Consider the following 18,252-nt stretch of genomic DNA (forward strand, 5'->3'; position numbering starts at 1 on the left):
ACCCCTGTACACACAGGGGCGACCTCATCCATACACCCCCAATAACCCCCACCCCCGTACACACAGGGGCGACCTCATCCATACACCCCCAATAACCCCCACCCCTGAACACACAGGGGCGACCTCATCCATACACCCCCAATAACCCCCACCCCTGTACACACAGGGGCGACCTCATCCATACACCCCCAATAACCCCCACCCCGAACACACAGGTGCGACCTCATCCATACACCCCCAATAAACCCCACCCCCGAACACACAGGGGCGACCTCATCCATACACCCCCAATAACCCCCACCTCTGTACACACAGGGGCGACCTCATCCATACACCCCCAATAACCCCCACCCCCGTACACACAGGGGCGACCTCATCCATACACCCCCAATAACCCCCACCCCCGTACACACAGGGGCGACCTCATCCATACACCCCCAATAACCCCCACCCCTGTACACACAGGGGCGACCTCATCCATACACCCCCAATAACCCCCACCCCTGTAAACACAGAGGCGACCTCATCCTTACACCCCCAATAACCCCCACCCCTGTACACACAGGGGCGACCTCATCCATACACCCCCAATAACCCCCACCCCTGTACACACAGGGGCGACCTCATCCATACACCCCCAATAACCCCACCCCCGAACACACAGGGGCGACCTCATCCATACACCCCCAATAACCCCCACCCCTGTACACACAGGGGCGACCTCATCCATACACCCCCAATAACCCCCACCCCCGTACACACAGGGGCGACCTCATCCATACACCCCCAATAACCCCCACCCCCGTACACACAGGGGCGACCTCATCCATACACCCCCAATAACCCCCACCCCCGTACACACAGGGGCGACCTCATCCATACACCCCCAATAACCCCCACCCCTGTACACACAGGGGCGACCTCATCCATACACCCCCAATAACCCCCACCCCCGAACACACAGGGGCGACCTCATCCATACACCCCCAATAACCCCCACCCCTGTACACACAGGGGCGACCTCATCCATACACCCCCAATAACCTCCACCCCCATACACACAGAGGCGACCTCATCCATACACCCCCAATAACGCCCACCCCCGTACACACAGGGGCGACCTCATCCATACACCCCCAATAACCCCCACCCCTGAACACACAGGGGCGACCTCATCCATACACCCCCAATAACCCCCACCCCCGTACACACAGGGGCGACCTCATCCTTACACCCCCAATAACCCCCACCCCTGAACACACAGGGGCGACCTCATCCATACACCCCCAATAACCCCCACCCCCGAACACACAGGGGCGACCTCATCCACACCCCCCCAATAACCCCCACCCCTGTACACACAGGGGCGACCTCATCCTTACACCCCCAATAACCCCCACCCCTGAACACACAGGGGCGACCTCATCCATACACCCCCAATAACCCCCACCCCCGTACACACAGGGGCGACCTCATCCATACACCCCCAATAACCCCCACTCCTGTACACACAGGGGCGACCTCATCCATACACCCCCAATAACCCCCACCCCTGTACACACAGGGGCGACCTCATCCATACACTCCCAATAACCCCCACCCCCGTACACACAGGGGCGACCTCATCCTTACACCCCCAATAACCCCCACCCCTGTACACACAGGGGCGACCTCATCCTTACACCCCCAATAACCCCCACCCCCGTACACACAGGGGCGACCTCATCCATACACCCCCAATAACTCCCACCCCTGTACACACAGGGGCGACCTCATCCATACACCCCCAATAACCCCCACCCCTGTACACACAGGGGCGACCTCATCCATACACCCCCAATAACCCCCACCCCCGTACACACAGGGGCGACCTCATCCATACACCCCCAATAACCCCCACCCCCGTACACACAGGGGCGACCTCATCCTTACACCCCCAATAACCCCCACCCCTGTACACACAGGGGCGACCTCATCCTTACACCCCCAATAACCCCCACCCCCGTACACACAGGGGCGACCTCATCCATACACCCCCAATAACCCCCACCCCTGTACACACAGGGGCGACCTCATCCTTACACCCCCAATAACCCCCACCCCCGTACACACAGGGGCGACCTCATCCTTACACCCCCAATAACCCCCACCCCTGTACACACAGGGGCGACCTCATCCTTACACCCCCAATAACCCCCACCCCTGAGCACCCCAGTACCTGTGCAGCACAATACACAGGGGTCAGAGGATGAGATGCCAGAAAGAAGTCATATAAACGGAGGACTTGGTGGAAGTCACTCAGGACGTGTCCATACCAGGTGATCAACCAGCTCAGAGCAAAGATGCAGCCGACCTGCGACCTGCGGGAGACATCACTGATCAGTCGCTGTAACGCAATAGTCTTATACCACCGCCCACCCCATACAACCGCGACCCCCTCATCACTGCTAGGCCCCAGTGTAACAGCGTGTCCCTTCCCGACCTGTGCCCCTGGACTGCCATATAATCAGGCATGAGTCAACAACCGGTGGGGAGCCCTCCCCATGGAAGGGTGGATCCCAGGACACCGAACAATAGACTCATGTGTTGGCTGGTTCAGTTGTGAGGTGACTTGGGAAGGGCTGGGATCTTATGCTGAGGCGAGATCCTGGTGCCAGTGTGTGGAGGGTAAAAAGCTGCCACGTTGGACTGTGTTGTGGCCCTCATCTGCTGAAGCCATTGAATTCACTCAAGGACTATTTCTATTTCCCTGGCGTCGGATTGCCGGGTGACGCCCCCGAATCTGCTCCCTTTGTGTGGTTTCATTGTGGACTCATTACGGACACTGCAGAATTACTTTCATTTGTGTTATCCCAGTTCCCTGTTCCAATAAATCTTGTTGGATTGTCTATCGGCCTGGTGTCTTTTGCTGTTCTGTCGCAAACCCTGTCACTGGTGGCAAGCAGTGGGGTCTGAGCAGAGGGAATGAAGGACAGCGGCCCATCAATGTCTGAAACCGGAACCTCAGGATACAGGAATTGGACTGTGGGGAGTTTACAACCAAAGGCCCGTGAATTAGGAGTCTGCTATAAAGGACTGACCAAGGACCAACTAATTAAGGCTTTGGAAGGAGTTTACCTGCAAGATGGAACCGAAGGATTCCCACAGCAAAGGGAGGAAAGACAGGAGCTGCAGGTAAATACCCCAAAAAGTCAGTGGGTTGTGTGGTACGAGGAGGAGATGGCATTGCTTGGGGATGAGGCCACCATAGAAGATAAGAGGGAAGCAATTCGCACAGCTAAAGAGAGACAGCGCATGGTGGAAGCAGCTAGAAGCTCCAGACAGACTGTAACCACAGCACCCACCATGAGGAAATTCCCAAGGGTGTCCCGTAAGGGCTTTAAGCCGTTTAACAAAGCTGCAGGTGACATTGAGGGCTTCTTTCAGGACTTCGAACATCAATGTCGATTAATGGAAGTCCCGGAAAAGAAGCGGGTCAGACATCTGGTGGGGCTCTTAGACGGTGCAACTACCGAAGCCTACAGATCTATTTACCCCCGGTGGTGCAGTGAGTATGAGGAGATAAAAGAGGCCATTCTTGAACATTATGCTGTAACTCCAGACACTTACAGAGCGCAGTTCCTCTCCTTAGCCTGTGAGGGGGAAGTGTCTTTCAAGATACAAGCCCACAGGCTCAAACAAGTGTGTCACCGCTGGCTGGAGGGAGAGGGGGCCTTAACTTGGGAGGTCTTCCTCCAGGTCATCCAAAAAGAACAGTTCTACTCCAGATGCCCCGCTGAGATCCGGGAATGGGTGTGAGAGAGGAAACCAGTGACAGTGGAGCAAGCTGCTGATCTAGCTGATGAGGTTCTCACCATCAAACCTCAGTGGAAAAATTTACTGGTGGATGGAGTAAAAACTACCAACACCCCACCACCAGTGGTCTCTTGTCCTTCAGTCCCCAAAGTTTGCTGTCCCACTAGACCACCACCTCATGTTGATACCCATGTGACTCACCTTCCAGCTAGTCCTGCCTCTTCCCCTGTAATGCTACAAGGAGAGAAAGTAGTAGAGCGCAGGTGTTATGGATGTGGGCATCCTGGGCATCTGCAGGCCACATGCCCAGCTATACAGGGGAGAAATCGGTCTCAAACCCCAACAACCCCCTCATGCACCTTCACATGGATATCAACCTCCAGGTTCCCTTACCTCCGTCCCCAGAGTGCACATGGGAAGGAGTGTGATACAGCTCAGCTGTTACCGATGGGGGCAGCCTGGGCATCTGTAAGACGCCTGCCCTCAGGGTCGATTGAGGAATGACCCTGCACCAAATCGGCCTATCAATTATTTACAACCAAGCACCTCGCCACCGCTACAAATTGATTTGCCTAACAGCTCAGAAACGCATGTTCGACCATTAGGGATTTATGTGGTGCGGGCCACAGCCACCTGTTCCTCTAATCCTCAAAGAAAGCACGTACAGGAGGTCGCCCTGGATGGTCGGAGAGTTATTGGCTTTTGTGACTCTGGGGCATTTCTCACCATAGCTGATCCCAGAGTGGTTCGGCCAGAGGCAATATATCATGGACCTGGGATTACCATTGAATTAGCTGGAGGCCAATGGAAGAATATCCCAAAAGCAAGCGTAGAATTGGGCTTTAGGGTCAAGCAATGCGTGGTTGGGGTGATGAGGGGCCTGCCTGCAGATATTGTCCTAGGAAATGATGTGGGAGAGCCACAGTGTCGATTTGTGGGTGCCGGAAGCAGAGTTTAAGTCAAAGAGGAGGTAAAATGGAGCCCGCCTTTAAGTCTACAACTGCACCATACAATAAAGATGAGGCAGTCGACACAAACGCTAATGGATTGTCCAGACAGGAGCTCTGAGTTATGTCGGCCATGTTTACGTGTACTTGACAAGCATAGAGGTCACTAGTCTGTACACAAATTGAGGGAGGAAGGGGTTGTAACAGCGTGTCCCTCCCCCGACCTGTCATGTAATCAGGCATGAGTCAACAACCAGTGTGGGGAGCGCTCCCCCATGGAAGGGTGGATCCCAGGACACCGAACAATAGACTCATGTGTTGGCTGATTCAGTTGTGAGGTGACTTGGGAAGGGCTGGGATCTTATGCTGAGGCGAGATCCTGGTGCCAGAGTGTGGAGGGTAAAAAGCTGCCACGTTGGACTGTGTTGTGTCCCTCATCTGCTGAAGCCATTGAATTCACTCAAGGACTATTTCTATTTCCCTGGCGTCGGATTGCCGGGTGGCGCCCCCGGATCTGCTCCCTTTGTGTGGATTCATTATGGACTCATTACGGACACTGCAGAATTACTTTAATTTGTGTTATCCCAGTTCCCTGTTCCAATAAATCTTGTTGGATTGTCTATCTACCTGGTGTCTCTTGCTGCTGTCGCAAACCCCGTCACACCCAGATAAGGTCAGTGCCCCTGATTATGTAACGTCTACTCTCAGCGTGGTCGCATGACACGAGATAACAATCCCCAGGGCTAAGGAGATCATCAGCAACATCTACCCTACATGCTGATGGTCTCTACCATCTCAGCCATGAGGCTGCGCACCTCAGCAGGAATTGGTGTAGTGCAGGGCTCTCACTCTGGATTAGGAGCATCAGATAGCTCAGCACACTGCGGGTCCGCTCCATCGTGGGGTCCATGAAATCTCTGCCAAAAGTAAGACAAGCATGTCATATCCTGACTACATCGGCTGTGGTGATCTGAATAACGCACGTACCTGAGATGATGTATGGAGAGGGTCTGCAGCATGGCGATTCCCAAACGAAGGCCGACAGTCAACAGCAGAGTGACGGCCACATCATGGAAGCCCTGGTAATAGTGCAGCTCAGGGTGTGAGCGGAGGACGCACAGGATCATGTCCATCAGCTGCTCTTGTAACACACGACGCTCTGACGCCGCCATTCCTGAAAGCGGTCACATGGGATAAGATCAAAACAGGCTGCCCACAATGGATGAAAGTGTATACCACTCACATAAGACAGTCCTCCACCCAACAAACAGCAGCTTACACAAACACAACAGCCCTCCACCCAATTAACGAGACCCTCCGCCCAACCAATGTCAGCTTACAGATACACGATAATCTTCCAATTGTTCAATAGCCTCCACCTAAACAGCCTACGCATACACGAGAGCCCTCTGCTCAACCAATGACAGCCTACACGACAGCCCTTCATCCGACCAACGGGACCCTAAACATACATGACAACCCTCCTTCAGACCAATGAGAGCATATCACAGCCCTCTGCCAAACCAACAAGACCCTCCACAAACACTACAGCCCTCCATTTGACTAACAAGACCCTCCGCTCAACCAACAGACTACACATACATGACAGCTACATAAACACAATACACCTTCATCCGACCAATCACTGAGACCATCTGTCCAACTAACGGCAGCCTATACATATGTGGCAGCCCTTTACCAGACCAATAACAACCTACACATATCTAACAGCCCTTCATCCAACCACAGAGACCCTCAGGCCAACTAATGACAGACAACAAATACATGACAGCCCACCCACCAACAAAACTCTCTGCTTGACCAATAAGACAGTCCACATACATTACAGCTCTCTATCTGACTAACAAAACCCTTCAACCCAACCAACAGCCTACATATACAAGAAAGCCCTCTCTCCGACCAGTGAGAGACTATACATACACAATAGACCTTAAAACTACTAACGAGACTCTACACATACATGACAGCCCTCCACATAACCAACAGCTTTCACATATAGACTGCCCTACATCCAAAAAATGAGACCCCCCGACCAACCAACAGCCTACACATACATGACAACCCTCCACCCAACCAAAAAGACCCTCTGCTTGACTAACGACACTGTCCACATATACAAGCCTCCATCCGACTACCGAAACATAAAAAGCCTCTATCCAAAAAAACAACAGCCTACACAACATGACAGCTCTCTGACCAACGAGAGCGCACACATACACTAGACCTTCACCTGACCAACGAGATGCTACACATATGCGACAGCCCTACCCCCAAACAAATTCCTCCACCCAACTGACAGCATACACATAAGACAGCCTTACATCCGACAAATGAGAACCTCCGCACAACCAACTTACACATATACAGCTTAACCAATACAAGAGCCCTGCACCCAACCAACGAGACCTTCTGCCCAAATCAACGACAGCCCTTCATCTGACCAATAAGAACCTAAACATGCAAGACAATTCTCCATCCGACCAATGAGAGCGTACACATACATCACAGCCCTCTGCCAACCAATGAGACATTTTGCCTGACCAACAACATCCACATACACTACAGCCCTTCATCCCACTAACTAGACCCTCCGACCCACCAACAGCCTACACATACAATACATGACAGCTCTCTCTCCGACCGAGACCCTACATAAACTCAAGAGACCTCCAGCCGACCAACAAGATCCTACACAAACATGACCGCTCTCTGCCCAACCAATGAGACCCTCCACCCAACCGCCGACAGCCTACACATACGACAGCTCTTCATCCAACCAATGAGAGCTTACACATACACGATACCATTCCATCCAACAAAGCTCACAACCCAACGAACAGCCTACATGTACATGACAACCATTCATCCGACTAACGAGAGCCTAGACACATGACATTCCTCCACTAGATTAACGAAACCATACACGACAGCCATCCACTCGACCATCGAGACCCTTAACATACACGGCAGCCCTCCACCTTACCAAACAGACCCAATATGTTGAGACTCAACACATACATGTCAGACCTTCATCCAACGAGATCATATATAGGCCAATACTCCACTAAAACGAGACCCTACACATACATGACAGACCTTCATCCAACAAACAAGATCACACACACACGCCTGCCCTCCACCTGCAAATAGCAAATAGACCAACTATTTACCTTTAGGAAATCTCTTGACTGAGCGTCTGACGTCCATCAGCACCTGGTTATAGTCAGGGTGATTGGTGCGGATGGCTGGTCCTTATGACACAGGAAATAGTTATCATTACATGAATATTACAGAATGTCACCTTATTAGAAGGACCCAGTATAACAAGATCACCTACTGCTCATTACCGATGTCAGAGATTACTCCATGCACAATAACCCCTCCACAGAACAATGCCACCTGCATTCTCCTAGAAATGTCGATAGGTGATATCACAGCTCACCTCTTCCCCTCCCTGCACAGCGACCTTTAGATAGAAGACAGAGCATGCTCACTACACACTCCCAAAAAATAATTGATAGATGATAGCCCTCTGTGCTCAGTGATCTCTGTATATGTGGAATAGGATCACGTTCTGTGGCATGTACAGTGTCTTAGGAAAGTATTCACCCCCCTCTTAGCATTTTTCGCGTTTTACCACTTCACAACCTGGAATTTCCTGTTTCAGGATTTACATCAGTTCGTGTAAAGAACATGTCTACGGCTGTCAAAGTTTGGATTTATTTTTACTGCAAATCAAAGAAATATGACAAAATAACTGAAAACGTCAATATGCAAAAATATTCACCCCTCTAAAGTCAGTACTTTGTAGATCCTCCTTTTGCTGCAAATATCGCTGCCGTCACTTTGGATAAGTCTTTATGAGTTTCTACATTTGGCCACTGGGATTTTTGCCCATTCCTCGAGGTAAAACTACTCCAGCTCCTTCAGGTTAGAGGTTTCCTCTGGTGAACAGGGATCTTCACGTCTGACCACAGATTCTCCATTGAATTAAGATCTGGGCTGTAACTTAGGCTACGTTGACACTAGTGTTGTGCGCCGCTGCGTCGGCGATGCAACGCACGCAAAAACGCGGCAAAACGCACGCAAAAACGCTGCGCTTTGCAACGCATGCGTCGTTTTTTGCCGAAAATCGGACGCAAGAAAAATGCAACTTGTTGCGTTTTCTTGGTCCGACGCTTGTGGCAAAAAAGACGCATGCGTCGCACAACGCAACAAACAAAAACGCATGTGTCCCCCATGTTAAGTATAGGGGCGCATGACGCGTGCGTTGCCGCTGCGTCGCCCGACGCACACTAGCATAACGCTAGTGTGAACGTAGCCTTAGCCACTCCAGAACATTGACACGTTTCCACTTTAACCCCTCGAGACTTCAGGGGCGGACAGCTGCACAGGGGCCCGGAGGAGGAGGGGGGCCCTGCAGGACGGCTAATAACGAGGGCAATCTGGCCAGTTTATCTGGCTCCGGAGGGCGCCAGGCCAGATTGCCCTCATGTGCTGCGGGCAGGGAGCCATCCGTCCTGTCTGTCAGTCTGCAGCGCGGAGGAAGCTGGAGAGATAGGTGCGTGTGTCCAGTGTCGGACTGGCCCACCGGGAGATCGGAGAATCCTCCGGTGGGCCCTCCCCCTCACCAGACTCCTGCTCTGTCCTGTATTATGATTGCATGCACCCAGCAGTGAGTGTTATTCCATAACGTGGTGCCGGCCGCCTGCACTGCTCAGTAACATGTGATGTGAGGTGAGAGCTTTCTCTTCACCTGCTGCGGCTTCTACTGATGTGTTGGTGCCGCTCTCCAGCTGCGCAGTGCTCATGAGATCAATAGAAGCGGCAGCCGCAGGTGATAGAAAGCTCTCACCTCACATCACATGTTACTGAGGAGCAGTGCAGGCGGCCGGCACCGGGTATAGAATAACCCGCACAGCGCCACGCACAGCACAGAGCCACGCACAGCACAGAGCCACGCACAGCACAGCGCCACGCACAGCACAGAGCCACGCACAGCACAGAGCCACAGGCTGTGACACACTGCTGCACACAGCGTCTAGAACCGAGTGGATTTTCTGAGGGCATGACGTCACTGGAAGGGGCGGGGCCTCCATCAGACCAGTGACCTGATAGCAGGAAGCAGCGCTGTGCTGAGGACTGAGGCTGCTGGAGCCCTGTGAGTAGAGGACCGAGGGGGCTGCACTATGGAACTGTGGGAGGAGAGGAATGAGGGTCTGCACAATGGATCCTTGCACAGACAGGAATGAAGACCCAGGACTCAGTGTGAGTGGTCAGAGGATGAATTTATTTGATGTAACTTGAAAGGGGCTGTGTGGAGAAGGGGGGAGGATGAGGCTGTGTGGAGGAGAGATGATGAGGGGGCTGTGTGGAGAAGGAGGTATGATGAGGGGGCTGTGTGGAGAAGGAGGGATGATGAGGAGGCTGTGTGGAGAAGGAGGGATGATGAGGAGGCTGTGTGGAGAAGACATGATGAGGGGGCTGTGTGGAGAAGGGGGGAGGATGAGGGGGCTGTGTGGAGGAGGGATGATGAGGGGGCTGTGTGGAGGAGGAGAGATGATGAGGGGGCTGTGTGGAGAAGGAGGGATGATGAGGGGGCTGTGTGGAGAAGGAGAGATGATGAGGGGGCTGTGTGGAGGAGGAGGGATGATGAGGGGGCTGTGTGGAGGAGGAGAGATGATGAGGGGGCTGTGTGGAGAAGGAGGGATGATGAGGGGGCTGTGTGGAGAAGGAGAGATGATGAGGGGGCTGTGTGGAGAAGGGGGGAGGATGAGGCTGTGTGGAGAAGAGATGATGAGGGGGCTGTGTGGAGGAGAGATGAGGGGGCTGTGTGGAGAAGGAGAGATGATGAGGGGGCTGTGTGGAGAAGGAGGGATGATGAGGGGGCTGTGTGGAGAAGGAGAGATGATGAGGGGGCTGTGTGGAGAAGGGGGGAGGATGAGGCTGTGTGGAGAAGAGATGATGAGGGGGCTGTGTGGAGAAGGAGAGATGATGAGGGGGCTGTGTGGAGAAGGAGGGATGATGAGGGGGCTGTGTGGAGAAGGGGGGAGGATGAGGCTTTGTGGAGAAGAGATGATGAGGGGGCTGTGTGGAGGGATGATGAGGGGGCTGTGTGGAGAAGGAGGGATGATGAGGGGGCTGTGTGGAGAAGGAGGGATGATGAGGGGGCTGTGTGGAGGAGGGATGATGAGGAGGCTGTGTGGAGAAGGAGGGATGATGAGGAGGCTGTGTGGAGAAGGAGGGATGATGAGGGGGCTGTGTGGAGAAGGAGGGATGATGAGGGGGCTGTGTGGAGGAGGGATGATGAGGAGGCTGTGTGGAGAAGGAGGGATGATGAGGAGGCTGTGTGGAGAAGGAGGGATGATGAGGGGGCTGTGTGGAGGAGGAGAGATGAGGAGGCTGTGTGGAGAAGGGATGATGAGGGGGCTGTGTGGAGAAGGAGGGATGATGAGGGGGCTGTGTGGAGAAGGAGGGATGATGAGGGGGCTGTGTGGAGAAGGAGGGATGATGAGGGGGCTGTGTGGAGAAGGAGGGATGATGAGGAGGCTGTGTGGAGAAGGAGGGATGATGAGGGGGCTGTGTGGAGGAGGGATGATGAGGGGGCTGTGTGGAGAAGGGATGATGAGGGGGCTGTGTGGAGAATGAGAGATGATGAGGAGGCTGTGTGGAGAAGGAGAGATGATGAGGGGGCTGTGTGGAGAAGGAGGGATGATGAGGGGGCTGTGTGGAGAAGGGGGGAGGATGAGGCTGTGTGGAGAAGAGATGATGAGGGGGCTGTGTGGAGAAGGAGGGATGATGAGGGGGCTGTGTGGAGAAGGAGGGATGATGAGGAGGCTGTGTGGAGAAGGAGGGATGATGAGGAGGCTGTGTGGAGAAGACATGATGAGGGGGCTGTGTGGAGAAGGGGGGAGGATGAGGGGGCTGTGTGGAGAAGGAGAGATGATGAGGGGGCTGTGTGGAGAAGGAGAGATGATGAGGGGGCTGTGTGGAGAAGACATGATGAGGGGGCTGTGTGGAGAAGGGGGGAGGATGAGGGGGCTGTGTGGAGGAGGGATGATGAGGGGGCTGTGTGGAGGAGGAGAGATGATGAGGGGGCTGTGTGGAGAAGGAGGGATGATGAGGGGGCTGTGTGGAGAAGGAGAGATGATGAGGGGGCTGTGTGGAGAAGGGGGGAGGATGAGGCTGTGTGGAGAAGAGATGATGAGGGGGCTGTGTGGAGGAGAGATGAGGGGGCTGTGTGGAGAAGGAGAGATGATGAGGGGGCTGTGTGGAGAAGGAGGGATGAGGGGGCTGTGTGGAGAAGGAGAGATGATGAGGGGGCTGTGTGGAGAAGGGGGGAGGATGAGGCTGTGTGGAGAAGAGATGATGAGGGGGCTGTGTGGAGGAGAGATGAGGGGGCTGTGTGGAGAAGGAGAGATGATGAGGGGGCTGTGTGGAGAAGGAGGGATGATGAGGGGGCTGTGTGGAGAAGGAGAGATGATGAGGGGGCTGTGTGGAGAAGGGGGGAGGATGAGGCTGTGTGGAGAAGAGATGATGAGGGGGCTGTGTGGAGGAGAGATGAGGGGGCTGTGTGGAGAAGGAGAGATGATGAGGGGGCTGTGTGGAGAAGGAGGGATGATGAGGGGGCTGTGTGGAGAAGGGGGGAGGATGAGGCTTTGTGGAGAAGAGATGATGAGGGGGCTGTGTGGAGGGATGATGAGGGGGCTGTGTGGAGAAGGAGGGATGATGAGGGGGCTGTGTGGAGAAGGAGGGATGATGAGGGGGCTGTGTGGAGGAGGGATGATGAGGAGGCTGTGTGGAGAAGGAGGGATGATGAGGAGGCTGTGTGGAGAAGGAGGGATGATGAGGGGGCTGTGTGGAGAAGGAGGGATGATGAGGGGGCTGTGTGGAGGAGGGATGATGAGGAGGCTGTGTGGAGAAGGAGGGATGATGAGGAGGCTGTGTGGAGAAGGAGGGATGATGAGGGGGCTGTGTGGAGGAGGAGAGATGAGGAGGCTGTGTGGAGAAGGGATGATGAGGGGGCTGTGTGGAGAAGGAGGGATGATGAGGGGGCTGTGTGGAGAAGGAGGGATGATGAGGGGGCTGTGTGGAGAAGGAGGGATGATGAGGGGGCTGTGTGGAGAAGGAGGGATGATGAGGAGGCTGTGTGGAGAAGGAGGGATGATGAGGGGGCTGTGTGGAGGAGGGATGATGAGGGGGCTGTGTGGAGAAGGGATGATGAGGGGGCTGTGTGGAGAATGAGAGATGATGAGGAGGCTGTGTGGAGAAGGAGAGATGATGAGGGGGCTGTGTGGAGAAGGAGGGATGATGAGGGGGCTGTGTGGAGAAGGGGGGAGGATGAGGCTGTGTGGAGAAGAGATGATGAGGGGGCTGTGTGGAGAAGGAGGGATGATGAGGGGGCTGTGTGGAGAAGGAGGGATGATGAGGGGGCTGTGTGGAGGAGGGATGATGAGGGGGCTGTGTGGAGAATGAGAGATGATGAGGAGGCTGTGTGGAGAAGGAGAGATGATGAGGGGGCTGTGTGGAGAAGGAGGGATGATGAGGGGGCTGTGTGGAGAAGGGGGGAGGATGAGGCTGTGTGGAGAAGGGATGATGAGGGGGCTGTGTGGAGAATGAGAGATGATGAGGAGGCTGTGTGGAGAAGGAGAGATGATGAGGGGGCTGTGTGGAGAAGGAGGGATGATGAGGGGGCTGTGTGGAGAAGGGGGGAGGATGAGGCTGTGTGGAGAAGGGATGATGAGGGGGCTGTGTGGAGAATGAGAGATGATGAGGGGGCTGTGTGGAGAAGGAGGGATGATGAGGAGGCTGTGTGGAGAAGGAGGGATGATGAGGAGGCTGTGTGGAGAAGACATGATGAGGGGGCTGTGTGGAGAAGGGGGGAGGATGAGGGGGCTGTGTGGAGGAGGGATGATGAGGGGGCTGTGTGGAGAAGGAGAGATGATGAGGGGGCTGTGTGGAGAAGGGGGGAGGATGAGGGGGCTGTGTGGAGGAGGGATGATGAGGAGGCTGTGTGGAGGAGGAGAGATGATGAGGGGGCTGTGTGGAGAAGGGGGGAGGATGAGGCTGTGTGGAGAAGAGATGATGAGGGGGCTGTGTGGAGGAGAGATGAGGGGGCTGTGTGGAGAAGGAGAGATGATGAGGGGGCTGTGTGGAGAAGGAGGGATGATGAGGGGGCTGTGTGGAGAAGGAGAGATGATGAGGGGGCTGTGTGGAGAAGGGGGGAGGATGAGGCTGTGTGGAGAAGAGATGATGAGGGGGCTGTGTGGAGGAGAGATGAGGGGGCTGTGTGGAGAAGGAGAGATGATGAGGGGGCTGTGTGGAGAAGGAGGGATGATGAGGGGGCTGTGTGGAGAAGGGGGGAGGATGAGGCTTTGTGGAGAAGAGATGATGAGGGGGCTGTGTGGAGGGATGATGAGGGGGCTGTGTGGAGAAGGAGGGATGATGAGGGGGCTGTGTGGAGAAGGAGGGATGATGAGGGGGCTGTGTGGAGGAGGGATGATGAGGAGGCTGTGTGGAGAAGGAGGGATGATGAGGAGGCTGTGTGGAGAAGGAGGGATGATGAGGGGGCTGTGTGGAGAAGGAGGGATGATGAGGGGGCTGTGTGGAGGAGGGATGATGAGGAGGCTGTGTGGAGAAGGAGGGATGATGAGGGGGCTGTGTGGAGAAGGAGGGATGATGAGGAGGCTGTGTGGAGAAGGGATGATGAGGGGGCTGTGTGGAGAAGGAGGGATGATGAGGGGGCTGTGTGGAGAAGGAGGGATGATGAGGGGGCTGTGTGGAGAAGGAGGGATGATGAGGGGGCTGTGTGGAGAAGGAGGGATGATGAGGAGGCTGTGTGGAGAAGGAGGGATGATGAGGGGGCTGTGTGGAGGAGGGATGATGAGGGGGCTGTGTGGAGAAGGGATGATGAGGGGGCTGTGTGGAGAATGAGAGATGATGAGGAGGCTGTGTGGAGAAGGAGAGATGATGAGGGGGCTGTGTGGAGAAGGAGGGATGATGAGGGGGCTGTGTGGAGAAGGGGGGAGGATGAGGCTGTGTGGAGAAGAGATGATGAGGGGGCTGTGTGGAGAAGGAGGGATGATGAGGGGGCTGTGTGGAGAAGGAGGGATGATGAGGGGGCTGTGTGGAGGAGGGATGATGAGGGGGCTGTGTGGAGAATGAGAGATGATGAGGAGGCTGTGTGGAGAAGGAGAGATGATGAGGGGGCTGTGTGGAGAAGGAGGGATGATGAGGGGGCTGTGTGGAGAAGGGGGGAGGATGAGGCTGTGTGGAGAAGGGATGATGAGGGGGCTGTGTGGAGAATGAGAGATGATGAGGAGGCTGTGTGGAGAAGGAGGGATGATGAGGAGGCTGTGTGGAGAAGGAGGGATGATGAGGGGGCTGTGTGGAGGAGGGATGATGAGGGGGCTGTGTGGAGAAGGGATGATGAGGGGGCTGTGTGGAGAATGAGAGATGATGAGGAGGCTGTGTGGAGAAGGAGAGATGATGAGGGGGCTGTGTGGAGAAGGAGGGATGATGAGGGGGCTGTGTGGAGAAGGGGGGAGGATGAGGCTGTGTGGAGAAGGGATGATGAGGGGGCTGTGTGGAGAAGGAGGGATGATGAGGGGGCTGTGTGGAGAAGGAGGGATGATGAGGGGGCTGTGTGGAGAAGGAGGGATGATGAGGGGGCTGTGTGGAGAAGGAGGGATGATGAGGAGGCTGTGTGGAGAAGGAGGGATGATGAGGGGGCTGTGTGGAGGAGGGATGATGAGGGGGCTGTGTGGAGAAGAGATGATGAGGGGGCTGTGTGGAGAATGAGAGATGATGAGGAGGCTGTGTGGAGAAGGAGAGATGATGAGGGGGCTGTGTGGAGAAGGAGGGATGATGAGGGGGCTGTGTGGAGAAGGGGGGAGGATGAGGCTGTGTGGAGAAGAGATGATGAGGGGGCTGTGTGGAGAAGGAGGTATGATGAGGAGGCTGTGTGGAGAAGACATGATGAGGGGGCTGTGTGGAGAAGGGGGGAGGATGAGGGGGCTGTGTGGAGAAGACATGATGAGGGGGCTGTGTGGAGAAGGGGGGAGGATGAGGGGGCTGTGTGGAGAAGGAGAGATGATGAGGGGGCTGTGTGGAGAAGACATGATGAGGGGGCTGTGTGGAGAAGGGGGGAGGATGAGGGGGCTGTGTGGAGGAGGGATGATGAGGGGGCTGTGTGGAGAAGGAGAGATGATGAGGGGGCTGTGTGGAGAAGGGGGGAGGATGAGGGGGCTGTGTGGAGGAGGGATGATGAGGAGGCTGTGTGGAGGAGGAGAGATGATGAGGGGGCTGTGTGGAGAAGGGGGGAGGATGAGGCTGTGTGGAGAAGAGATGATGAGGGGGCTGTGTGGAGGAGAGATGAGGGGGCTGTGTGGAGAAGGAGAGATGATGAGGGGGCTGTGTGGAGAAGGAGGGATGATGAGGGGGCTGTGTGGAGAAGGAGAGATGATGAGGGGGCTGTGTGGAGAAGGGGGGAGGATGAGGCTGTGTGGAGAAGAGATGATGAGGGGGCTGTGTGGAGGAGAGATGAGGGGGCTGTGTGGAGAAGGAGAGATGATGAGGGGGCTGTGTGGAGAAGGAGGGATGATGAGGGGGCTGTGTGGAGAAGGAGAGATGATGAGGGGGCTGTGTGGAGAAGGGGGGAGGATGAGGCTGTGTGGAGAAGAGATGATGAGGGGGCTGTGTGGAGAAGGAGAGATGATGAGGGGGCTGTGTGGAGAAGGAGGGATGATGAGGGGGCTGTGTGGAGAAGGGGGGAGGATGAGGCTGTGTGGAGAAGAGATGATGAGGGGGCTGTGTGGAGGGATGATGAGGGGGCTGTGTGGAGGAGGGATGATGAGGGGGCTGTGTGGAGAAGGAGGGATGATGAGGGGGCTGTGTGGAGGAGGGATGATGAGGAGGCTGTGTGGAGAAGGAGGGATGATGAGGAGGCTGTGTGGAGAAGGAGGGATGATGAGGGGGCTGTGTGGAGAAGGAGGGATGATGAGGGGGCTGTGTGGAGAAGGAGGGATGATGAGGGGGCTGTGTGGAGGAGGGATGATGAGGAGGCTGTGTGGAGAAGGAGGGATGATGAGGAGGCTGTGTGGAGAAGGAGGGATGATGAGGGGGCTGTGTGGAGGAGGAGAGATGAGGAGGCTGTGTGGAGAAGGAGGGATGATGAGGGGGCTGTGTGGAGAAGGAGGGATGATGAGGGGGCTGTGTGGAGAAGGAGGGATGATGAGGGGGCTGTGTGGAGAAGGAGGGATGATGAGGGGGCTGTGTGGAGAAGGAGGGATGATGAGGAGGCTGTGTGGAGAAGGAGGGATGATGAGGGGGCTGTGTGGAGGAGGGATGATGAGGGGGCTGTGTGGAGAAGGGATGATGAGGGGGCTGTGTGGAGAAGGAGGGATGATGAGGGGGCTGTGTGGAGGAGAGATGAGGAGGCTGTGTGGAGGAGAGATGATGAGGGGGCTGTGTGGAGAAGGAGGGATGATGAGGGGGCTGTGTGGAGGAGGGATGATGAGGGGGCTGTGTGGAGAAGGAGGGATGATGAGGGGGCTGTGTGGAGAAGGAGGGATGGTGAGGGGGTTGTGTGGAGGAGGAGGGATGATGAGGGGGCTGTGTGGAGAAGGAGGGATGATGAGGGGGCTGTGTGGAGAAGGAGGGATGATGAGGGGGCTGTGTGGAGAAGGAGGGATGATGAGGGGGCTGTGTGGAGAAGGAGGAATGGTGAGGGGGTTGTGTGGAGGAGGAGGGATGATGAGGGGGCTGTGTGGAGAAGGAGGGATGATGATGGGGCTGTGTGGAGGAGGGATGATGAGGGGCTGTGTGGAAAAGGAGGGATGATGAGGGGGCTGTGTGGAGAAGGAGGGATGATGAGGGGGCTGTGTGGAAAAGGAGGGATGATGAGGGGGCTGTGTGGAAAAGGGGGGATGATGAGGAGGCTGTGTGGAAAAGGGGGGATGATGAGCTTTGTGGAAAAAGAGGTGATCCAGGGCTGTGTGGAGAAGAGGGGGGGGAGTGAGAAAAAGCCCATTGGTGAGTTCACCGCCTCTGCACTGTGGGACTTTCTCACTGTGCTAGTGGGGATCTCACCAAGGTCACCGCAGTTCAGGGGCCTGGCTGAGAACATAGCCTCAGTGACTTGCCGTAACCTCGATGAGGTTAGCCGACGCCAGTGACGGAGGTAAACTTTATACCTCCGATCACAGCTGTGGGCTCACATCATTTGACAGCGTGTGAACATCAGCTGTCTGACTGGCGGATCAGAAGCAGTGTTTGCTGCTCTGTCTTGCATCTGACAGAGTGGTAAACACTGGATGTATTGGCCCCCCATTCAAATGAATAGGGTCCAGGTACTGTTCTGGTACCTGAACCTGGTCTCATTTTTAACTGTTCGGCCGGACCCGAACATCTAGGGGTCCGCTCATCTCTAATCCTGTGTCTAGTGTGTGACTGGTGTATGTATGGTGCGTGAGTGTGTCATGTGGCTAGC

The 18,252-nt window shown here is 55.3% G+C and overlaps 1 protein-coding gene across 3 annotated transcripts in view; it reads right to left on the reverse strand.

The window, feature by feature from the left end:
- The window catches only part of LOC138643249 (TBC1 domain family member 20-like), a 75,278-nt gene that overhangs the window by 40,744 nt on the left and 16,282 nt on the right, over nucleotides 1–18,252 (reverse strand). For 2 of the 3 annotated variants that reach the window (XM_069732132.1, XM_069732131.1), the window contains exons 3-6: nucleotides 7,934–8,014; nucleotides 5,730–5,916; nucleotides 5,558–5,659; nucleotides 2,219–2,360 (exon numbers count right to left, since the gene is read on the reverse strand). In XM_069732132.1, coding sequence (XP_069588233.1) covers nucleotides 2,219–2,360; nucleotides 5,558–5,659; nucleotides 5,730–5,916; nucleotides 7,934–8,014 — 512 coding nt within the window. Of the gene's footprint in view, nucleotides 1–2,218; nucleotides 2,361–5,557; nucleotides 5,660–5,729; nucleotides 5,917–7,933; nucleotides 8,015–8,110; nucleotides 8,888–18,252 lie in introns of those variants that run through there. The other variant, XM_069732133.1, reaches the window with a different exon arrangement.

This window comes from Ranitomeya imitator, chromosome 6 (assembly GCF_032444005.1).
Source record: "Ranitomeya imitator isolate aRanImi1 chromosome 6, aRanImi1.pri, whole genome shotgun sequence".
Taxonomy (NCBI): Eukaryota; Metazoa; Chordata; class Amphibia; order Anura; family Dendrobatidae; genus Ranitomeya; species Ranitomeya imitator.